This window comes from Mirounga leonina, unplaced genomic scaffold (assembly GCF_011800145.1).
Source record: "Mirounga leonina isolate KUSES-001 unplaced genomic scaffold, KU_Mleo_1.0 Mir_53, whole genome shotgun sequence".
Lineage (NCBI taxonomy): Eukaryota > Metazoa > Chordata > Mammalia > Carnivora > Phocidae > Mirounga > Mirounga leonina.
In genome coordinates, this window is record NW_023270807.1 from 75740888 (window position 1) to 75766987 (window position 26100).

General features: G+C 34.3%; 1 protein-coding gene and 1 pseudogene across 1 annotated transcript; one reads left to right on the forward strand and one right to left on the reverse strand.

Moving 5' to 3' along the window:
* Window positions 1–26100, reverse strand: part of LOC118001402 — a 77982-nt pseudogene that overhangs the window by 23475 nt on the left and 28407 nt on the right.
* LOC118001403 (60S ribosomal protein L30-like) lies at window positions 20803–21277 on the forward strand. Its single transcript, XM_034991497.1, has one exon. It carries the CDS (start codon window positions 20866–20868, stop codon window positions 21211–21213), a length of 348 nt encoding a protein of 115 aa, XP_034847388.1. The 5' UTR covers window positions 20803–20865; the 3' UTR covers window positions 21214–21277.

The following is a 26100-nucleotide window of genomic DNA, read 5'->3' on the forward strand; positions in this document are numbered from 1 at the left end:
AGAAAGAAAGAAAGAAAGAAAGAAAGAAAGAAAGAAAGAAAGAAAGAGAAAGAAAGAAAGAAGAAAGACAGGAAGGAAGGAAGAAGGGGGGAAGGAGGGAGGAAGGAAAGAAAGAAGGAGGGAAGGAAGGAAGGAAGGAAGGAAGGAAGGAAGGAAGGAAGGAAGGAAAAAGAAAAACTCGTAGAATGAAGTATTCAATAACTTTATTTGTTCATGTGTTTTTAAGTTATTTTAAATATACTTTCAAAATTTTGTAGTTTTTTGGATACAACTTACGCTGGTTTATCAGTACTGTTTTAAAATAAAAAATTTGGAGAGGAAATAATATTTATATATAATGAAAATAACACTTATTATCTTTCATTCCAAAGTATCTGCACCTTCTAAGGGCATCAATACCTTCCTCATTGCCTAGTAAATATTACTGTTTATTCTATTACTACATTATTTTCCATCTCTCAAAATAGTTTGTATCTACTAGAGTGCAACTTATTTATAAGCTTTTACAAACTTACAATTCAAAAGAACTTTGCCTAATTTACCTAATTACTCCCATTTTATTGCTTTAGAACAGAGGCCAATAAAGTATTGCCTGAGGGTCTAATCCAGCACTCCACTTTTTATTTGTAAATAAAGTTTTATTGGAACACAACTATGCTCATTTCTCTATGTTTTGCCTATGGCTACTTTTGCTCTGCACTGGCAGAACCCAGTGGTTGTGACAGAAACTGTGTGGCACACAAATCCTAAAGTATTCACTATCTGTCCCTTCACAGAAAAAAGTTTGGTAATCTCTGCTTTATAAGATCATTGTCCACTCATTCTTATTAATTGTGGGGGCCTGAGTCCTTCCTTTCCCAGCTCTTTCTTCTTCTAGATACCTAGCAAATAACATGCCCCTCAGAAATTCAACAATAAGAAATATAAGTATATACATGTCCACATTGCTCTTTCCTTCTCAGTGGGATTCTACATGGCACCCTGGTGATTAGAAAGTGGCTATTCATCCTTATACCACTGCACATCATTAATATTGAGTTACTGATTTATGATGTACAAAACTACCATAAAAATGTCACTACCTTCCTCTCTAGACATCTCATCTTCCATACTATTACATCCTGAGTCAATCTTCAAGATAAGTGCCAAAGTGCCTTCTTTGTCCATTATTTAATGATATCACCCTATTTTTAGAGTTCTGCTCTAAAACTTTTTCCTAAAATGGATCATAATCTCTTACTTCCCTTTCTCTTTCTCTTCATACACTCCTTTATATCCAAATACTCCTATATCATATTGGTCCAGTCTTTATTCCCATTCTCACCCCCAAGTGTTTGTTCTCTTAGACCACACACTCTTGTCTAGAATGCACTTAGCCATGAGCCAGCTTCTACCATATGGATAAGGTCAACATCTTAGAAAGTGATAGAGCAAGATAAAACAAACCTGGGTTCCTGGATGATCCATTGGAGCAGAGCCTCCTACCTACTCTGATTCTTCAATCTACCTTTTAACTATTATGTGAGGATGAAATAAATTCCCCTTGTGTCTGAGCCAATATATTATTGGCATATTTGTTATATCAGATTAGTCTGATCTTTAACTAATACAAAACTAATTTCATTCATTTAATCCCAGATTCCAATTAAGTCTTTTTTTTTTTTTGAGTAGTTTTACTGACAATAGCAAGTTAGGTGTAGAAGTCGGAATAAGTGAATAACTCTATTGTCTTTTCCCATTTATTTCCTTAGTCCTCATGTAACTTTAAAACATAAAATTAAAATGTTTCTTCCATTTTGGATTAGTTTAGGTTTTGTTTAGAATAGCAATACATATTATATTTTTGGTAAAAATCCAGAGGTCTTCCTGTCCAGTGAAACCAATCTTTGATGCATTTTCTAAGGCAAGTGAAAGCTCTGTATCTTAATGATTTTGATTCACTAACTAGAGATCAGGGGACTATCTGTGTCCCAATGGTTGTTTAACTTCAGACAAAAAGATACTACTAAAATAACTTTGGTTATATTTAAGTTTAGTCGCATTACATATCTTGGTGAATGTTGATAAACATTCTCCAGGCTAACTAAACTTTTTTTTCCATTTATTTTAAACATGCTTGCTTTCACACTACACTAGCCATCATTGACTCCTTATGCCTAATTATCAAAGTGAAATGCAGAATTAGGGTGTTTACTTTTTTTACACAGTAGAGAAAAGTTGACTAGGGTAGCATCAATTAAATGGTTATAAACTTTTAAATTCTGCCCAGGTATTTTTAACCTTCTGATTAAATATATATATACATATATATTGAAGTATATAGGGGAAAAAAATCTTAACATAGTTATAAAATTCTAGGAAGTATATATGTCAAACATGCAAATCTTTTGAGAAAACAGGCCCTGTAGAAAATATAAACATATTATAAAATATAAAAATAAAGCCTCTCCCACAAAGGCCCACTGACGACCTTAAAAGAAATTAAATAGTGACCAGTAGGGAGTGCAGGATCAGCATGAGCGATTTTGACAAACAGATTGAAAATCTGTAAATTAGAGTTATTTTATTTCATCATTAAACCAATGTCCTTTAAAAAACTAATACTCCTGAAAAAGCAAACTTGTTTAAAATACTTGGGTTTGATTTATGTTCACATTGATTTTACTTATAGGCTTTAAATTTTCTAACAGGATGACAACTGTAAGATAAATCTCATATACATCAGGGATATTTTTTGGCTGACAAGTGAAAACAATATACCTTTTCAATGGCAAATAAGAATGTGATCAATCACAAGGAAGGAAACACAATTCTTTATATTCAAAGTGCTAAAGATTTTAATGTCTTCTTGGTGAAGAATATTTGGAATAAGCTGTGCCATAAATTTCAGAATCTTGTCAGCCCTTAATACCCCCATGGCATGAGGATTGCAAACTGTTTTAAGACAGGTAATGTCTGCAGTAATCTGTTTCAGAAGGGGAAAAAGAGTAAAGGAAAATGCCTTAAAAAATAATGGGGTCAAAATAACAAGAAACAGACTTAAGCTACCAGAAGTTTTCATGGGGCAATAAAAAATGTCATGTTTTCTCTGATGGGCTCAAAAGTACCACATTTTTCAGACTTCAAACAACTTTTATGTGACTTTTTCCTAGTTTATTTCCCAACAATGAACTATATTTTTAGCTTGTTAAATATCATAGTAAAGATGTGCAGGAAATACACTTAAACCTTAAGTCTTTGTGAAGCCTCGATCAAGGAAATTGAACTCTTATTTTTTTTTTTAATTGAAATTAGGCACCAGCCAAATGCCAAAGTTAGGTATTCAGGAATGTTGGAGTATCACTAGTTTTAGTAGGTTGAATTTTCAGTCACATTATCATATTATGTTTCAAATAAATTTCAGTCTACTGAAAGATATAAGGATCTCAAGCTTTATGTTCTCTTCTTTGAGAATTGTGCTCTTTTATTTGGGGGGGAGTATTTTTTTGTAACTGTCTTGGACTTTGATCAGAAGAAAGAAGAAAAGATAAAGTATTTATTACAGTGTGGGGAGGGGGTTTTCCCCACTTGGAAAAGGAGAAGAGAAAGAAATATATTACTAAAGGGTTTTCAGGTATTTTAGGATGAAACCTTATTTTTATTTGCATGTTTTGAGTAATTCTCCCTATGAACCCTTAAGTACTTCAAAAGTCAAAACAATTTTAATGACATTTCCCCCCAACACTGGCAAGTATGTTTAGGCCTCTGACAAAAACGTTTTCTAAATCTATTCTGAATGTCCTTCAGTGATGTTCACAGTATCTGGGAAAGTTTCAAAATGCCTAGTGCTAAGTATGGATAAACTAATAGAAGGAAAAAAAAAGGAAGGGAAAGATTAATAAAAAATTTTGAAATGAACTTGTAGTTACAAAAATACAACTTTAAAAATCCTTAATCATTTTTATTAAACATATTTACTAAGCCACATAATCAGTTGGGATGATTAGAGAAGTAAGCTGGAAGGTGAGCTGATATAGTTACTAAAGGAAGTTTCTTTCTATCTGGGGTTATGATGTCATGGATACAGTGTTGGCCTACACTGGTTTGGGACCCTTACAGAGGAATGGATTTTTCAGATGACAACTACTTAGATAGCTTTCTCTACCTCAAAAAAAAACCCCACAAAAAACAAACAAACAAACAAACAAAAAACACCCCCCCACACGCAAAAAAACAAACCAAAACAAAACAAAACAAAAATTAAATTCCAGAACTAATTAGCTAAGTTAAGGATGTAAATATAGAACATTTGTTCTATCAGGATACCTAAAGAGAAACCTAAGAGAATTCCATAAGTAGCAAGAGTAGGCTTCATAGAGAACCAGGTTTGAGTCTTGTTCTGTTTACGGAGTGGTGGTAGGGGAGGTGATTGTAGGAGAGAGGAACCTTAGACAAGTGCGTTCATGCATTCAGCACATTTTTGCTGAGAAGTTATCATGCAGTCATCTATCTGAGAGAGATAATAATTCCCACATCATAACATTATTGTGAGGGTCAAATGAAAATACTTAGTAGAGTGCAGGCATACACTAATAGTTTAATGTAGGGCAGTGACTGTCATTATAATAAGTGCAAATAGCTAATAAAAAGTTTACCTTTGGGGATCTATTGTCCAAAAGCACATATGTAAAGAACAATGGACAAAAAGTTAGTTTACACAGAGATTAGCCTTATAAGAAAGGCTATATAAGAAAAGGTTCTTAAATTCTCTCTAGGTATTTGTTGCTTGCTCATATTGTATCCCCCAAATTAATATCCAACAAATAAAATAATGTTATTTATTAAAGAACAAATTTTTAGTAGAAAAAGCATTATTGGATGTGTATACAAGTAAGTACCTATTCCTATTGCTGTAGGCCAGAGACTGTCAAAGTATGGTTCATAGAAACCTGGGATCATCCAAGACACTTTAAGAAAACTACTTTCATAATAATCCTATGCTATTATTTGTCTTTTTTTCAATTTGTTGACATTTGCACCAATGGTGCAAAAGCAGTAGTGGGTAAAATTGCTGGTGTCTTAGCATAAATCAAGGCAATGGCATCAAACTCTAGTAGTGGCCATTATATTCTGCACCATAATCAGCAGTAAGGGGGAAAAAATGCCAGTTTCCTTTAAGAATATCATTAATAAAGCAGTAGAAATATTAATTTTATTAAATCTAAACCCTGCTATACACAACTTTTCACTGTTCTGTGTGACAGATAAGGCAGTTCAGCTACATACCAAAGTATAATGATAGTCTAGAGGAAAAGCACCTGGGCAGTTGTTTGAGTTGTAAGATGACCTAGGCACATTTTTCATGGGGACTGTTCATATTTGAAATAATGACTGACGGACAGGGAATGGTTAATCAAACTTGGGTGTTTGGAAGGCATGTTGTCAAATATAAATGAAGTGAGCTGTCATTTTAAGGAAAACAAGGGACAGTATGTGTTACCAGTAATAAAGAATTTGAGCTTTTATACAAAATTTAGAATGTTGGGAAACCAGTTATGTGCCACAGCGAATTTCATGAATTCCAAATAGCAGATGTTGAAAGACTTATCTGAAATCAGTGGTAATATTAATAAATGGATTTTTTTTTTTGCTATAAATGGATTTTTTTACATTATATAATGAAATGTATTAATCTTTGGAAGATTTGCATAACTCCATGAATTGAATCGTCTGATTATCAATGCATGATGTTACTACTATATATATGCATACACACACATACACACACACAAAAGATCTAAAGATCCATTCAAATTCAAGGTAGGTCAGTAGCTTTTAATATGAAAGAATATGAAAAATTCATAGACATGGTTTCAGATTCTACACTACAACTAACTTTTAAAAAACTACCACTTGTTGAGTTTTGGGGTAGTATTAAAGCAGAATATCCACATTTATTTGAAGAAGGTTTTAAAATAAATCCTCCCTTTTCCAACTATATAATTTGTGTGAGGCTGAATTTTCTTCATAAATTCCAACCAAAAGAGTATATTTCAATAGATGGAATACAAAAACAGGAATGAGAATTCAGCTATCTTCTATAAAGCTAGACTGTATATATATATATATATATATGTATATATATATATATATGAGTTTTGCAGAAATTTAAAGCAATGCCACTTCTCATTAATATTTTTTATTTTAAAATAGTTATTTTTCATAAATGTTACTTTGTTAACATGTAATAGATTTATTATTACCATTTTAACATATAACATTTATTTTAATTTTTATATGATATATAATATTAATAGTTATAGATATAATTCACAAAAGCTCTTTGGGGTTTTCCACAATTTTTAAAAAATGCAAATCAGTCTTGAGACCAAAAGGTTTGAGAACCTCTAAAAATCAATGATCTGAGAATCCTTAAGTCAGAAAAAAAAAAAAAAGTACAAGGTAAACCCCAAATAGGTTTACATAAGGTGATAATATAGATAATAATAACAAACAGCAGAGAAATTTAATAAGGCCAAAGACAGTTCTTTGTAAAGGTCAACAAAATTGATAAGCCCCTAGCTCAACTGTTCAACAAAAAAGGCGAAAGAACATCAATTACCAAAATCAAGGATGCAAGGGATTCATCACAACAGATTCTACAAACCCTAAAAGAAAGGGAAATTTCATAGAACTCTAAGGCAGTATTGAGTGTCCTTTTGAAAGATATTGTGAATTTAAAGTGAAACCAGTTACCTACGTTGTGTATTTCTTTTCCAGTAATGTTCAATTACTTTGATTTACCTAGGAGTAACTGGATAATTAATTAGGGTTGTGGAAGTGTCAGAACAAACAAATTGGAGACAGTGAGAGAGAGCAGGGGGGTTATGAGGATTTGTACAACCATCCACTCTCCCTAACATCATCAGAGTAAAACAATTATCAGGGACCTTTCACTTCAAATCTACTGCTAAATATGGTATGAAAGGGACACATTTTTCTGGCAGTCCTGGCCATTTGTCCATGACCTCCATGGTTTTCAGTGGAAGAAGGAAATGGTAGAGGCCCACTGCCCTGATAATTCTACCTGGCGTTTGTTTTTGTTTGTTTGTTTTTATTCAAGTATAATTAACAGACAGTCTTATATTAGCTTCAGGCATACACTATTCAACAATTCCATACATTTCTCAGTGCTCATCAAGATAAGTATACTCTTAATCCCCTTCACCTATTTCATCCATTCCCCTACCTACCTCCCCCTCTGGTAACCACCAGTTTGTTCTCTGTATTTAAGCAAAATTAAACTACTGGGACTACACCAAAATAAAAAGCTTTTGCACAATGAAGGAAACCATCAACAAAACAAAAAGAAAACCTACTGAATAAAAAAAGATATTTGCAAATGATATATCTGATAAGGAGTTAATATCCAAAATATATAAAGAACTTATACAACTCAATACCAATAAAACAAATAATCCATTTAAAAATGAGCAGAGGGCCTGAATAAACATTTTTCAAAGCAAACATACAGACGAAAAACAGACACATGAAAACATGTTCAACATCAATAATCATCAGGGAAATGCAATTTAAAGCCACAGTGAGATATTACTTTACATCTGCTTGGCTTTTGGCTTCTGCCTCCCTGTATTTTCAGCAGTCATTCAACCATGAATACTGCTAGTTCAGGTATCTCATCCCCTAGTGGGATATTGAGAACTTCTCTCTCACCCTGCTCAAATGAAAACTTGGTTGTTATGATTTCTTGAGCCTCACAGAGTTCTTATATGAGAGAGTAGGCCCCTTTTTCCCGGTGACAGGAATCAGTGTGACAAAATTTCAGACACCAAAGATTTGATAGAAGTTAGAACATCATGACCAGCAAAGTCAATAACATTGTCCTCATGCAATCTTACTTATCTTCTAAAAGGCTCACTGTAGGGTCATTATACTTTTGATCTGTAAGCCAGCAAGAGATCAATTCTATGCAAGCTGATGATCTATCTTTAGAGCTTGTTGGAGTTCTTGGCTCTTCTAAAGTTCATCATGTGAAATGTTTCAGTATCTTTGACAATGTTATCATCCAACAAGCACATGAGCCTACTCAACACTACTGGTCTGTACTAAAATATAGTACTGGGCTCTGTTGCTCTAGACAGAAAATCTACCTCAAAAAAACATACATCTGCATATCTAATTCATTTCTTTCATAGTGTCATTTGGTATTGGTAATTATAAGTAACTATATTTATAATAGCTAACATTGGTTGAGTGCCATCCAAAATATATTATGTGTATTAACTCATTTAATCCTCCCAGCATTTTTATGAGATGGGTTCCTGTTTTAAAGGTAAGGCAACTGAATCACAGATGGAGTAAGTAACCTATTCAAGGTGAAGGTAATGTGTATCAGAGCTGCAATTTGAATCCTTCCATCCTGCCTCTAAATGTTAGTAATAACCACATGATATTGCCCCAATAATTAACTGGGCTTAAATAAGACAGATGATTTTTTAATAGATTTTTCATCCTGTTTCTCCTAAAATTTTATTTTAGATTACCCTGTATTTAAAATATTATAGATCTGATCATTTAGCTTAAGGAAGTTATGTTTGCATGAAAAAGAATCCGACTGGCTGACTAATGGAATTCTCTAAATCCTCCTTCCTGTATTATAGTCAGAAAAAAAAAGTAAATTTAATCCATATGAAATTGCTGTCATTTTACCTTTTTGACTAACAAAATGGTGGTTCAACTTAATATAATGGGGAAGCTACAAGTCCATATTTAGTCTAGCTCTCTGCTTTATTTCAGTATTATGAGGATTTTCACTGTCATTCATAATCTCTTTTATGGCTTCCCTTCTGTTGGGAACAAACACTATTTCTTGGTGAGAGAGCAAGTCAGGGCCAGAGGCATGGACTGTAACTGAGGGAGAGAATAATTTCTTACAAGATGGCACTTGGCCCATGATGTCTGAAGCCTCCTGACCTTGGCCTCATTTGCCCTATGAGCTCCTCAGTCCAAGTGCCCAGTAATGTGAGATGTGATTTGCCTCAGAAAGTAGATTCAATCCAAGCTTTTATTATTTTACTGTTTTTTCAAAGAACCTCCTCTTGAAATCCAACAGCAAAAGTCAGTTTTTCTGATTGAAAAGTTAATTATAATGCTTCTGAGAATACTGTCAGACACTCAGGAATCATAATACCTACAATGTGCTAAATTCCTCATTTCTTCCATAGGATTTTTCAATGCTAAAAACAGCATTGATGCCAGTTTTCCTGGCAAAGGCACTGCGAATTGACAATCAGACGAATACAGCTAATGTGTTTACTGAGTGTGAACAAGAAAGGTTGTCATATCCAGAAGTTCCAAAATAGTTTTCTTTCTTTAGAAAATGCGTATCTCCCCAGGACAAGCAGCAGTTCTCACGTGTTTTAGTCTGTGTCATTGACCACCGCTGAGTCAGAACAGAGGTGACTTCTGCGCTATTCCAAGTGCCATTTTCTGTACTTGACAAGTGTAGCAGTCTGGATATCCTCACCACATGAGAAAATTGATACAATGGTCATTTTAAAATTTCCCCAGCAAGCCCACAGAAGCTATGAGGGTATGAGAGGTGGCACCCAGAAGATAAATGGTAGGGTCAGGGAAGAGGAACATGGTTGTTACTGCTGACACAGACCATTCTTCCTGTCAGCAAGATATCACCAACATGTCTTTCACTGTGAGGTGATATGTTTCAGACATACAAATAAGAGAATATAATTTCTGTCCACTTTAGAAAGAGATAAGTATGAACACCTAAAAATGACACATCAGTATGAAGCAGACTGTAGAACAGTTGGTTTTAAAATTCCCTCCCCCCAAATTTCTAACAACAGTTAACAAAATGAGTGTCATTAGATAGGAAGATGTATAATCTTATAGGTCTTTTGGAAGCCATCTCTGTCAGCCATCACATATTAATGTATCATGCTGGAAAACTGTCTACAATCAGAGTGATGAAAAGAAAGTAGAAAACAAGCTACTAATAGCTGGGGAAAAAATACAAGAACTTTCTTCATAATAGTGAAATAATCCTGCTCTTGGCAGGAATTTAGATACCATATAATCCAATTGTCTTCTCTTTACAAATAAGGAAACTAAGGCCAGAAAAGCTAAGCAATATGTATTTTTAAAAATCATTTTATTAAAGCTCAGTACAACCTTCAATTTTCTTTTAAGAATTTTTTTTAAATTTTGTTTCTGTCAAGAGAATGTCTGAGCTACCAAAAATTGACTGAAAATTGAAGATTGCCTGCTCTGTTTCATACTTGGAAACCAGTGAGGTATACTCTGTGTGATTCTTAGGAAAAGAGAGAATATGCTTATCCTTTATGTCTCCTTCTTCAGATATCCCAATTAGCAAAGCTCTCAAAAAAAGATAGGCATTAAGACAGTTTGTTATGGAAAAATAAGTGATTTTGCAGTTAAAAGAATTAGATTCCAAACAGTCAAGGCTGTTTGTTATGGGGTACAATTCTGCCTAAGCCCCACTTTGCTACATTATAAAATATATTTAATACTTCCTGACCTGCTACAAAGTCCTTTGAGACCAGATTTAAGCCTCGAACTGAATTATTCCCAATTCATGACTGCACACATTTACTTTATTTTGGTCAAATTCTATTTTATTTTATTTATTTATTTTTTATTTTTTATTTTTTTAAAGATTTTTTATTTATTTATCTGAGAGAGAGAATGGGAGACAAAGAGCATGAGAGGGGGAGGATCAGAGGGAGAAGCAGACTCCCTGCCGAGCAGGGAGCCCGATGCGGGACTCGATCCCGGGACTCCAGGATCATGACCTGAGCCGAAGGCAGTTGCTTAACCAACTGAGCCACCCACGCGCCCCTTATTTTATGTTTTAATGCAGATTCTGACTCAGTGGGTCTGGGCTAAGCCTGGGATTCTGCATTTCTTTTTTTTTTTAAGATTTTTACTCATTTATTTGAGAGAGTGAGAGAGAGAGAGCACGAGCGGGGTGAGGGGCAGAGGAAGAAGCAGACTCCCCACAGAGCAGGGAGCCCAATGTAGGGCTCAATCCCAGGACTCTGGGATCATGACCTGAGCCAAAGGCAGACACTTATCCAATTGAGCCACCCAGGCACCCCCAAAATTCTATTTTAAACAGTAAAATTAAATTATACAAAGATTAAATATAAAGAATAATAATTCACAGGGTTATTTAGGACATTAGATGAGACACTATACATTAAAGCACAAAATAATACATAACAAATATGCAAAATATTTGGTATCCTTTATTCTTTAATTAATATATTCAATAAATATTGAGTATTCTATGTAAAGCACTACTCTGGTGGGGTTTTTTTTTTAGTAAGAGAGCAATGAACTTTACCCAAATCCTATCTTGAGGATATATTACTACAAATGTCTTTAATAAGAAGGAAAAGAGGTGTTATAAATGAACAGCGAACCTACCCTCAGTTGGGGTTTATGGAAAATAGATAGTTCATGACAGCTGGTGTATGAGAAAAGACTGATGAGAACTATTATTTTCCCAACTGGACATAGATCAAAATAGAGAGAGAAGGGGAGACGGAAAAGGAAAAAAAGAGAAAGAAGGAGGAAGGGAGAGAGGAAAGAATAAATTGGCTAATGTTTTTGTAACATTTCTTTCTTATCAAATCCCTCCCAAATCACCCGCACTTCTCATCCACCTACCTCAACACATTATTGTTCTCCTTTCTATTGACTTATCACTGTGGCCTCCTTCTAGATACCATGAGTACACAAGCTATATCTGGACTCCTTCCAAGCTTGCTGTCATCACAGTGTTTTCACATAATGGGCACTCCAAAAATACTGTTATATTGATGAAGTGGTGAATGAGTGAATAAATAAATGGAATGCATTGAAAGTCAGGTTTTAATTTTTCTTGTTATCTATATAAATCTGATCATCAAATTGCTCCCTATCAGCAACAATTCCCCTGGAAAATAAGTGAGGTCTCTCCCCTTGGCTGGAAGACGATTCTGCGCCCACACTGTTCAAATCTTACTTGCACCATGTTCTGGTCCTTTCTGGGACAACAGTAGGATTATTAACAGTCATTTGATACAACCAAATCTCTCCAGTTAAGAAATTCCTCCCAGAACACTTCTGAGAAATTACCAACTAGCCTCTTCTTGAACACATATGATAAAACTTGCCTTCTGTAATGCATTACAATCCACTGCTGGTCAACTCTGATTAACAGAATACATCTCTTCTTATATTGAGCCCAAACCTTCTTTTCTCTTTAACATTAATCTGATAGCACTAATTCTGTAGCCTTGAGCAGCATATAACAAATCAGCTCTTCCTCCTTCAGAATATTATTTACAATTAACTATCATTTCCCATCTTAGTCTTTGCTTCTATATACTAAGCATCCCAATGCATCTAAATTCTATCTCAAATATGACACTTAACTAAATACCAAAGGAAAAGTTGACCCCATCAAAGCTGAGCTCTTAGCAGTGATAGAGGAAAGTTATTTGCTAAACTAATTTCACTGCAGAAATGTAAATAGTAATAACTCATTACATTTTTCAGTGCAAATATTTTTAAGAAATATATATTTTTTTATTTCAGAAAACCCTATGCAGGCATGGCTGACATTATTTCAAATCATAGTGATATGACTTGAGAAAGTTTTGACTTTGAGAGTGATAAAGAAGGATAATGTCTGACTTCCAGGTTGTGTGATTGATGGTTGAGACAGGGGTGTGTGTGGGGTGGAGGTATATCTTTCTTACGAAATTTTTGGTAAAAAATATATTTATGTGCCCCTCAACTCTTTCCCATAGGTAGTATATTATCATGAAGCTAGATTTTATAACCTCAAAGACTTGTGAGTCTTTTATTTATTGAAAAATTGAAATAGCTAGTTGTTAAAAGATCAGTTAAACTAAATAATCTCTTTAGACACCTAGAAGCATCACTGGGGAATATGGTACAAGATAGCTAAAAATTTTAGGTTATTTCCATGTGTATACTATACAGCCAGAAATTACTGGAGTCTTGGGAAACTGACTTTACTCATTGCAGAATGATCCAAATTATACTGAATTGTAAAAGTAACAATGAAACTTAGAACACTCTTTTGCTTTTACTATGGGGTAAGAATTAAAAATAGTATTTGATTACTAAAAATTTGGTTGCTTTAATTAGTCTTTGAATTTTTAGTATATCATATACAAATGTTACCTTTTTATAGGTTTTACCAAGGCATTTAATGTCATGAAGTCCTATTCTAATAATGGCACTCCTGTTCAGCAAAGGCATTTTTTACATGTTTGGTGATTTTTTTAAAAAAATCATTGTTCTATTAGGGAAAAGGATTTATTAAAATTTATCTTCTCATAAAATTCATTATCAAATCTGTTGAATTCTATGTCACTTCATTTTTTAATGCCTTTAGCATACAATTTGCTAATTTACTCTTGGAACCATGAAAAACACTGTAAGGAAGGGAAAAATGGAGGGGGGGAATTGGAAGGAGAGATGAACCATGAGAGACTATGGACTCTGAGAAACAAACAGGGTTTTAGAGGGGAGGGGGGAGGGGGGATTGGTTAGCCCGGTGACGGGTATTAAGGAGGGCACGTACTGCATGGAGCACTGGGTGTTATACGAAAACAATGGATCGTGGATCACCACATCAAAAATGAATGATGTATTGTATGGTGACTAACATAACATAATAAAATTTAAAAAAAAAACTGTAATCTTTGTGAATTCAGATTATTTTGACTACACAGAATAAATATTTTAGAAAAGATTATCTCTTTCGTCATTTGAATTGCCTTGATTTTCCATTGTCTTGTGATTTTTACCTTTATAACATCATAATCTTGAAGCCTGGCTCTGTCACTTACCAAATTGGTAACTTTGGTTAAGTTATTTAATGTACCTGAACGTGGGTATCATCTGTACAATGGGGATGAGATCAATGGTTCTTTAGAAAAATTAAATGAAGTCATGTATGTCGATGGCTCAGCACAGTTCCTGGAGTCTCTTACACACTCAATGATAGTGTTTATTGTTTTATTAATTATTCATTTTGGTATCATATTTGATGAGATCATTGTTGTTATCCTCTTTAAAACTCTTTTTCTCAGTAATTTTGGGTATAATAAAAGGAGAAATATACTGTCAGAGTAGCATCCTGATGATTTTCATATTCATTAAAATGAGTCCAGCTATAATTCAACTATAAGAATCCCACACACCTTTCCATAGTAACTTTATAAATCATTCTTAATAACCTGTTTTGGCTTTTTAAGTATGAAAAACCTTGCTTATTCAGTGCTGTCATAACCAAGACACTTCTTCATGGGCCCAAGCTTGTCCAAGCTGAAGTATTACACCTATGCATACAAGACAGCCCAAATTTGGAAAAGTTTTTCAAAAGACAGCAAGGTCCCTTCAAATTCTATGATCTTCAGCAAAGTTGTTATTTTAGACATGGTTAAGATACTCATCAAGATGTCACTGAGAATGTAGTTCCATATGTACTGAAACCTGTATTATGTTTAGCCTTCAGCCTCAAATGTGATCATCTGTCTTGGGTTCCTAACCTGCTAGAAAGACTAAATGATCAATAACAGAGAATTCCATTCAGTTCTTTTATCCAAATATGTCATTCTACCTTCCCAAGTCACACAGGGACCTGGAGAGACTAGTCCATTTATTCAGCAAATCAACAAGTATGTGAGAGCCAGAATAAACAAAGAGCAAGAACACATCAATGAACAAGACAGAGATCATTCTTGCCTCTTGAATTTATATTCTAGCAGTAATTGTAAACCAAACACCAGCTTAAAAAAGGCAAAATTGTGGCAACTGAAATGAGTAGAATGAATGATGCAACAAACATTGAGCTGAAATAGAGAATAATGTTGAAGGGTGGTGGGGACGAATGATAATGGTAAGGAATCTCCTTCAGGTAGCAGAAATGCTAAGAATGGGGTGTGAAACCCTATAATTAAGAGTTGAAAAAAAGGCCAGTCATATTGGGTCTTATGTAGAAGTTTTAGAACTTATTCTAAGTGTAACCAGAAATCACTGAAATGGTTTACATTTGGAGTGGTGTTATTTATGTTTTAAGATCACTTTAAGATTTTCTCTATATAAAAACTTGTTTAAACAAAATGCCTTTTTTGATAAATTTGATTTTTTTCATTTTGGAAATAATGACACTGCTAAGAGTCAGTTTGATAAATATATATTGGACTTCTGTCATGTAACATGTCATGTGTCATTTACACATGGGTGGTGTAAAGATGAGTGAAAAATGGTCCATATGTTTGTCTATTAGTTTATTCTAACTGTTGAACACTCACATGTGTTGCTTTTTTGCTGTCTATAAAGTCATTTAAATTTCAAAACCAAATAGCATACTAGGAATTATACTACTTCTTCACAGGTCCAGTACCGTAACCCCTGTGCCATTCAAAGAGGAATGTTGCTAGCATCAAAATCAAGTGTACTTTCTTTTCTAATACTCTGTCATATTCTAGTTTACTTTGTATTTTAACCATGACAGACTCATACAATTTTTCTTCTCCCAGAATTTCAGCTCTTTTCCCTCTTTCACCTCTTCATGAAAAAATAATCTGTATTCACAATATTCTAGAGTTTTCCATTATTTTAAAATCTGGTAATACACAGCATGGAAATTCTTTTTATTTTATTTTTTTCTGGAGACAGACTGTCCCTGAGCCCACCAGTCCCGTTCTCCAACCTGAACTAGTTGTGCTCTAGATTGGCTGCCCAGCTTACATGCAAACACTTCCCTTTCCCTGGTTCCTGAGTTCAATTCTCTTGGAACTTAGATCTTCCACTTTCATGGTTTTCTCCCACAACTTACTAGAATAACATCCTAAAAAATTTCTCAAGAAGAAGTGCATAAATAGTAAGCCTTCTCAATCTTTATATGTCTGAAAATATTTCTATTTAGCTCTCACACTGAGTTGACAATTTTGGCTGAGTATAGAATCATAAACTCAAAATCTTTTCTCCTCAGGACTTTAGAAGCATCCCTCCACCACCCCCACTGACTCAAAGCAGAGTTCCTCATTCTCCTTGTTTGGCCTCTATTTTCTCCTTCCATTCTTTCTCCTCATTATCTATCTGGTAAATTTTGGAATTTTGTATTTATTCTTTCTGTGTGGAAAGTTCATGATGATGTAATTTTCATGTATCCTGGCCAGGCTAGGGTTAGAATTTCCAATCAGAAGACATTTTGTTTGTTCAGCTCTGGGAAATTTCATTATATTATTTTTGGATCATTTTCTCCCTTTCACGTTTTTTATTCTCTTCTGGGACGCCTATCTAGTAAGATGTTCAGACACTGGACCTTTTGGAGTAATCCTCTATTTCTCTTATTTTTTTTTTTTTTTTAATTTCCTCTTTGTTTTCTTCATATATATTGGAAGACTTTACCAATTTTGTCTTCTAGCTCTTCATTAAACCATATTTTGGCAATCTTTCTGTTTTTTAAATTTCCAGAAGCTCCTTCTGTTTTCTCTAATCATTCTTTATTATTTTTCTCCTAGTTATATAAATATAACTTCTGAATTTCTCTAAAAATAAAAATTATAAATTTTAATATTCTCTTCTGTTCCCCAAATTATCTCTGCTTGCTCTGGGTCTTGTTTTGTTAATTATGGTCTTTCTCTTACATGCTGCTGGTTTTACTCACATGCCTAATGATCTCTACATGTCTCTTTATTTTAAATAATGAGTGAATAGACTGATGATTCAAAGTAGCTGAATGGCTTCCTTTGCTGCTAAATTTATACATCTATTTTTAAAGGGGAGGAAGAAAGAGCTCTCAGTCACTAGGCAGAGCCTGTCAAAGGGGACATTTCAAATTGGAGAGTCCAGATGAGAAGTCTGCCTGGAGGGTTGGGTTCCCAGATATCAACATAAACAGGGTTTTAATCTAGACACCAAAATCTACGTCAGGCAAACTCAGTGGTTCCTCAGAAAATCTGTTCAATTGCTCTAGAGAAAGCCCTTTGCTGTGTTTTTTAGCATGTGGGTAAATCCCAACTTACTGTCATTAGCACATAGGCACGGGCAGGTGGAAGGGCCAGGACCAGAAGAACAGCTCCAAGAAAATATCCTCAATGGCTCTGATTTCAACTCCACTCCTCAACCCCAAGTTTTTCACTAGAAGATTAGCTTCTTCCTCCCTTGCAGCCCTGACATAGAGTGCTCTGGACCATAGTTTTTTTTTGTTCTGTTTAGTCATCCCTTCATGTCCATCAGCCTTCTGCTGCCCAGAAATGTGTTCCACTGTTGCCTTGCTAAAGAGCGTATGTGATGGGAAATAATGTTGCAGCCATCTTTGGAAAATACAATCTGCCACACTAATAAATACTACAGATATAGCTACTAGTCAATTTCAGGAGAGCATGAAATGGGGCAGGTGTTGGGTAAGGTGGGGGTACAGACAGAAACAACTCATTTTACCTCTCTATTCCCAACTCAGGAATTGAGTTAAAACATACTTATTCAGAAGACATTCAGAACATAAGGTTTCCTAATGTTTAATTTTTGTCTATGTATTTTCTACCCTTTATTATCTGCTCTTTATATTCATTAAGACCTTTAAGATCTTGGGGAAAAAATGCTAGCTCCTCTATTCAATTCAACTTAAAGAATATTTACTGATATTGACTCTGTTCCAAATGTGCTCATAAATTTTATATTATCTCCTCTTCCACTCAAAAATGAGTATTCCCTGATTTAAACACACAACCCATTTTGTAGCTTTTTATCTGCTTATAATATTTATGTTGTATGACTTGATGATAAGGTCTATGAAGTAAGGTCTCCCATTTTTATATGCCACCTAATGCCAAACACTTAGTATTTGTTGGATTAATAAGTTTGTCTCAGAAGCTCAGAACCTAAATATTACAACTTTTAGTGAGAGAAACATTTCTCAGGCATATTTACCTTTGTTTTGCCAAAATTCTTAAAAATGTGGTTATATGATTTCTCAACCTACAGAATATAAGTGCAGTGAAATGAAAGAACTCTCCTGAACTATGAAGGGAAAAATGACTTAAGGAGCCAATCAATAAAATCATAAAACCAAAAAATTATCAAGAACAATAGCCTGGGGCACCTGGGTGGCTCAGATGGTTAAGCGTCTGCCTTTGGCTCAGGTCATGATCTCAGGGTCCTGGGATCGAGTCCCGCATCGGGTTCCCTGCTCAGTGCAGAGCCTGCTTCTCCCTCTCCCTCTGCCACTCCATCTGCTTGTGCTCTTCTGTCTATCTCTCTGTCAAATAAATAAATAAAATCTTTAAAAAAAACAAAAAAACAAAAACAAAAACAATAGCCTGAACTTGTAAATGCACAACAGTATGCATATATTTAGAATATTCAGCATATGACAAACAAGCAATATGAGACTTGAAATACATAACCATGGCATTATGGCATTAGGACTAAGTATGGGAATTAGGTGGTCCAAATGCTTAGGTTCAAACCCCAGCTCCTCCATTTAATGACCACATGGCTTTGCAGATGCTGTTTTTTCCTATTTGAGCTTTTGTTTCCCCATATTTAAGAATAGAATAATAATGACTATGAGTCTTATAACATGGTAAAACTCAATAAATGTTATTATCATATGCTTTAGTCTTCTACACAAAAATTACTTTAGATACTTTCAATTTAAGAAAAGTGTGAATAGCCGTCTAGAAAGATTTCCATCTAAAATGAATCAAAAAGGAAAAAAAAATCAGGAAGTGTGAGAAGAAATTGATGTTCATATAACCCCTACCATTTTTAAGCAGCTGTTGTATTCCAGGCACTACTATAAGAATTATGTATAAATTTCCTCATTAAAAACAGCACTATCATAGGTATTTTTACCTTCCTTCTATATGAGAAAACTATGATTCAGAGATAATCCTCATCTATTTGTTAATCATTCAAATAACATTTTTGAGATTATACTGTCTGCCAAATGCTAGCATAAGAAGCAGAGCCTACAGACATAAATCATCTTCTAGCCACCATCATTTATTTCACAAACGTATTTAACTGAAATTATTTTCTACACTAGATAAGTGATTTATTATTTTATATAAACATCTAATATAAATTTTCAATGTGACAAACTAATGTACTTAATATTTACTAAAACATGGCAAATCAATATTCAGTAACATCTACAGATAAAAAAAACATGAAAAGGGAAAAAATAAAAAAGTATAAAATAAATCTAAACCTTTCAAATACAAGTGTTTTATTTTATCTTATTTATTTTTGAGAGAGTGAGATCTCAAGCAGAGGGTAGGGGCAGAGGGAGAGGGAGAGAGAGAATCTTAAACAGACTCCATATTCAGTGCAGAGCCCAATTCAGGGCTCGCTCTCACAACCCTGAGATCAAGACCTGAGCTGAAACCAAGAGTCAGACGCTTACCCAACTAAGCCACTCAGGCACCCCTTGAATACAAGTATTTTAATATGCAGGTCAAAGCACATACAACACTGCCCAAAGGTATCCAAATTATTCTGTTAAACCATGATTTTATGGCATTAAATATTTCCTAAAATAGAAAACTTGAAATCTGTCATTATCTAAAAATTTTCTTCATAATATTTCCCTAAAAGGATTTAACAATGTAAATATAGCACAGTTTTTTCAGGGAAAGAATGGTCCACTCCTTTTCCTGTTCTTCCTAGATGTTCTGGGTATTTGGTTATTTGTTACCCTCTTTATCATTTTTTAAATTTGGCAACTCTGGAATCATTTAGGCAAAGGGCTAGATCTCAATGTCGTTTTAATGGGACATTTAATAAATACCATGATATATTGGCTTACTTGCATGAACTCTCAAAACTGTGGTTACTTGTCAGCTCTTGAAGGTTGCTTTCATTGGGCTGAATGTTTGAGATGTGATTCAAGTGGCTTCTTCCTCTAATTCCCACTGTGGGAGGAGTTTCCTGGCTTCACTGCTCTCTTGGCAGAAAATGATGTATTCGAAAAAGAGATATTTGGTCCAGGCATTTTAAATTTTTTTCCATATTCATTACTTTATCATCCAATATCTAAACCATTACTGACAATATGGCAAAAACCACACTACCTTAGAAGATAAAATCTAAGGATCTGATGCTAGCCTTGACATTTCTTAGCTTTGTAGCCTTGGTTAAGGCATTTAACCACTGGGTTTCTCAGTCTCTTCACCTGTCATTTGGGTTATAACATACCCACCTTGCAAAGACTGAGCAAATTAAATTAAATCATGTTTATGCAAGCAATCTGCAATATTTAAGGTACATGATTATGCTGGTATAAATCAAGGACTAACCCTACAAAATGGTATCCCATTATACCCAACCCTGTCTTATCTGAACAGGTCCCTCATTCTCTCACATACCCTCTTCATAGTACTTCAACAAGCTTTAGAGTCATGATTCTCTTTACCAGAGATTACAGTCCAAACCTACAGTCTGTGTGCTCTCTCAGCACTCATCAGTTACCTTTTTTTGTTGTTAAAAATAGTATTTGTTTATTGCTCTACAGTTTATAAAGCTCTATACTGTTAAACTTGATTCATTCAACAATCCAGTAAGCTATCTATGGAAAAGGTTATCTTGTTATTATGGCTGTTGCACTGTAGCTTACGTACTACCTCCTTTTAAAAACACTTGAAGTAACAGAAATTCTAAGCCACATTTTGTAGATAGGAATACTAAGACTCGGAGAGGCTAATTGAAAAAAAAGATATTACCTTTCTCTCTCTTGGCCATTTTGGCGGCTGGTTTTGGTTGGGGCCATCCCGCATCTAAGGCAGGAAGATGGTGGCCGCAAAGAAGACAAAAAAGTCGCTGGAGTCCATCAACTCCAGGCTCCAGCTTGTTATGAAAAGTGGCAAGTACGTGCTGGGGTACAAGCAGACTCTGAAAATGATCAGACATGACAAAGCGAAACTGGTCATCCTCACCAACAACTGCCCAGCCTTGAGGAAATCTGAGATAGAATACTATGCCATGTTGGCCAAAACTGGTGTCCATCACTACAGTGGCAATAATATTGAATTGGGCACAGCATGTGGGAAATACTACAGAGTACGCACACTGGCTATCGTTGATCCAGGTGATTCTGATATCATTCGAAGCATGCCAGAACAGACTGGTGAAAAGTAAATCACATAAAATTCTTCTTTAATAAAACTGGCCACAGCTTGTTTAAAAAAAAAAGAAAAAGAAAAAAAGATATTAGTTGTAAATCCATGGGTAAATCCAGGTCTCTGTGCTATATATTCTAAGTTTTTCCTGCTAGGTAATCACCTCTCTTCTTTGTAATGGTTCTTATTGAGCCATTATCCTCAACTGTATTTACTTGTCTACATTTAGCCAGCTGTTCAGTTGCTAAACTACATGTTTTAAAAATTATAATATCTCACCTATTCATTTATTTTTCCAGTCCCAGAGAAACACAATACGATATGAGATGAGATGATAAAGCAAATAGCCAATGTTTTATATTAATTAAGGTGATAAAAGCAACCAATTTGAGGGGCGCCTGGGTGGCTCAGTCGTTAAGCGTCTGCCTTCGGCTCAGGTCATGATCCCAGGGTTCTGGGATCGAGTCCCACATCGGGCTCCTTGCTCGGCAGGAAGTCTGCTTCTCCCTCTCCCACTCCCCCTGCTTGTGTTCCTGCTCTTGCTATCTCTCTCTCTGTCAAATAAATAAATAAAAAATTAAAAAAAAAAGCAACCATTTGAGCATTCCCCATAAAATTATAGATAATAAGATACTGAATTAAAAATTAAGTTGCTTTCTAATACATCTTGAGACAATCTTCTGTGTCTCACCCATTATTTTGTTGGAATTACTTTAGTTCATAGAATATCAATTATGATGCTGTTCAACTCTAAGCATAGGACATAATCCAAAACTAAATGTATTTTTTCTTTTTTTAATGTAATTTTTTCTGTATTACTGTGTCTGTAATAAAATAAAATAATAAAATTCTCTGTATTTTACTATTATTTCTATTCATGTGTAATCTTATCTCAAGGTTTCAAATGTTCATAGTATTTCAAAAACACAATCTTCTTTGAGAAGAAATAAGTCAGATTTCTGTAAAAAATAGTTATCAAGCTATGTAGCAACTATTAAATGCCAGAAATGTAGCATGCATATTTCAAGACAGTACAAAAACCAGTTAAACATGAGGAAAAATTTTTTTATCCTCACTTGTACCTTGGTGAATAAAATTCAGGTTTAAGCATTGCATCAGCTAAGTAGTAAATAAAGTTGCATCCAAAAAAGTGTAATTTTAATATTTAGTAAAATGAAAGAAAGACTGAAGACCTTAGAAATTACTTTAATTATAAAGCCTTAACATGAAAAAAAATCCTAACACTCAAGTAAATGATAAAATGTATTTAACATTATTATTAATAATAGATGAAGATGCAATAATTTACATATGTGTGAACCATTTTTCATAACTTTTCTCATATCAGTTCATTGTTTACTGCCTATAATTTTTGCTACTCAAATCTTGTTGCCATTGATAATTCTTAGTAAGTATCAAAAATTTTGACTATAATACTCATAGCTACAAAGAAATCCAGAGCAAAAAAAATATATATATATATATATATATATTTCCTTGAAAAAAACACCCAAAAGGAAATAACAGAAGATGACTTTTGGACAAAATGAGAAGACCCCTCTTCCTTTATCGTTTCATATAGAGAATGAAATTAGTTTGTTTCATTACTTTCTGTTTTCATCTCATTTTTGACATATTTTTGGTATATTATATTCTTTCTCTCCTCACAATTTCCACAAAGAAAGGAAAAAAATTGAAGGGCCCAGCTTTCAGGATGTGGTAAATCACCACCATGAAGAATTTAAGTGATTATCACCTATTGTCCTTGCTTTTGATATTTTTTCCTTTCTCTATCTGCATGTCCTTCAACACCTAGTACATTTCCCCACACCTGCTAAGATCTCTTAGTTGGACAAAAAGTAGGTGAGTCAAACAAAACCAAAACTGCAAACTCATCAGCCATTTGTTAATACATTATGTACTAAATCCGCTGATAATTAAAATGTGGGTAGAGATTTTTTTCCCACATTTTTACAAGAACAAATATATTACTGCCAAATAGATATTTTGCTAATAAGGAAACTGGCTCAGAAAAGAGGGAAATTATAAAGAAATTATATCATTGGGTAGAAAATTATATGGAAAGTCAAATCTCACCAAGTGTGGTATTTTGTGGTTCTGCTATAATGGAACAAGACAAAATGACCTTCAATTGAGTTTCCACTAAACATTTTATTTCTTATTACTAAGACATTGGATCTGCATATAGGAAAATTCAGAACTAGAAAACAAAGAACTAGATCAGTATCCAAATGTAAATACTGATTTGGATTATCCTCATTAATCCAAATGTGGATAATAAAGGGAAAGCCTGAAAAACTATTTAATTGTATGACATTAAACACTGGGAGGCTCAAAAATAGACCATAAAAAAGAATATACTAATTCTTTACAATTTAAAATTTTATATCATTCATTCTATTTTAAATATTGAATCATGTCTCCTTGTTACTTAGGATTTATACCAAAATTGTTATTTTTTCCTCCATAGAGAAAAGAAAGTGTCTTTTATTTAATAAGACCTTGAATCAGGAAAGAGCCAATTCCTCCTGGCATTTCTTATTACTTGGACAAGAATATTGCTGTAAAGAGTCAAATAATAATTTCACTTTATTGATATCACCTGGTTCCCTATTGAAAATGGAATCTTCAAAGTGAAGTCTAAACCTGAAGAGACCCATTTTGGTGGAGAAGAATTTGACAAATCAAAGTTCAACCATTTGATTGCCAAGTTCAAGCTCAGTCAGGTTTCAAGTTCAACACCCAAAGGACATCAGGAACAACAAAAGTAACTTTACCTCCACAAAGTTTATACATTTTGCATGCAGATTAGTCTTTCCCAACATTTATTCCAATATAAATTGACTTGTTTCATGAAGGAATTGTCTTGTATACCCCCATCCATCCTAGAACCAATGGAAAAGGTCATTGGACATTCCAAATGAGAGGAGACACAGCTCTGACATCAACTTTTTGGTGGTACTGACTTTATCCTCTGAATTCAGAAATACCTACAGGATTTTTCTTAATGGCAATAAATCAAACTAGATCATAAATTCCTTTCAATCTCTTTATTATAGCATACAGATTTCTGTCTGGTTTGTATGACTATAAATCGGAAAATATAAAGGATTTGTTCCTCTTGGATGTCACATTTACTTAATGCTCTCTGATAATGGAGTTGATGGCAAATTAATAACTGCCACGATTAGGCATAAAATACCAATCCCCTACCACCCCCAATACACACAAATATATATTAGTTACTAAGTTAACCAGCTTAATGTCTTTGTTCAAATTTATGAATGTAAGAAGGCAATAACAATGGATAAGAACTTGTTGACAAACTTGAGTTCATGGACATGCAAATTAATTTGATATTAATCCTAATAGCATTCTTAAAATGTGAAAAGTATATTTCACATGTACTGCTGTGAAAAGTACAGACAAAATGACAATATTAAAATAATCTTTAACAAAAGAAGATATTAACACATGGTTCAAGAAGCTAAGAAATACAAAGCAGGGAGTTCAAGGTGTCTTCAAGAACTTACACAGATCCTTCTACAATAAGACCATGTTAGACATGAGAAACTGCTGTTATGATCAGTAACAAAGACAAAAAGAACATTCTAATCCAATTGGCTGGTGAAGAATCAGACTGCTGAGTAAGAAGATGAGAGCACCAACAGAAAGAGATGAAGGATATATGTAATGCTACCATTATTATGCTGTAAGAAGGCAGGAGTGAGCTAAGTAATGACCTGTAGCCTCTTATGGGTGAAGTACCCCCACCTGGAGGTGTCTCTTCTAGACCCAAGATCGATGGCTAAGCAGATCATAAATACATATTCTATTAAGCTTGTCACAGAATATGAAGGACCTACATTTGTAGCAAAGTTGGTATAGTGATAGTTTAAGAATCTTGTTTGAGATCCATTTCTAAGTATTCTGAGGTCTTGAACATAAGTTTTTTTTTTTAATTTTTTTATTCTTATATTATCCCCATACATTACATCATTAGTTTTAGATGTAGTGTTCCATGATTCATTGTTTGTGCATAACACCCAGTGCTCCATGCAGAATGTGCCCTCCTCAATACCCATCACCAGGCTAACCCATCCTCCCACCCCCCCTCCCCTCTAGAACCCTCAGTTTGTTTTTCAGAGTCCATCGTCTCTCATGGTTCGTCTACCCCTCCGATTTCCCCCCCTTCATTCTTCCCCTCCTGCTACCTTCTTCTTCTTTTTTTTTTTGAACATAAGTTTTATCAGTAGAAAATATACTACATGTTCTTTAGAATAAGACATTTAAAACTGGCACCATTAAATACTTCATGATAGAAACTACTTATTTTTAGAGGACTTTTATTTAAGTTCAATGTTCTTATGACAGAGGTAATGAACCCCCCTTTTTTTTTTTCATCCCATAGACTACCCTGTTGCCCAGTATCCAGGAAGAAGCACAAAGCATGCTTTGGCTGAGTTTGGGGCTCTCTAACATGGTGAAAATTGGGGCGTTTCCTAGGGAGAAGGATAAGTGGCATTACATAACTAGATGTACCAAATTTTCTGCTTAGCAACAAATTCGTGTAAGCAAAAAAATGTATTCAGCTTGAGTTACTCTGATGAATTCTATAGAGGCCCTTGGAAGGCTGGAAAAATCTTTTAGCCACTTAGGGATGCTAATTTACAAGGGACAAAAAAGCAATATGCTAATTTTTGTAAACAGCTATTCTTTGGACAAACATTCTGGAATACTACGAAAGGACAAGAAGAGGGAGTACATCTCCATTATTCTCAGAGAAAAAAATTGCCTGATCCTAATATTCTAATTAAATGGGGTTCTAGAGAAATTTTCTTTCATTGACAGGGCTGAGATTTCTCAAAATGCTTGTTTGGCTACA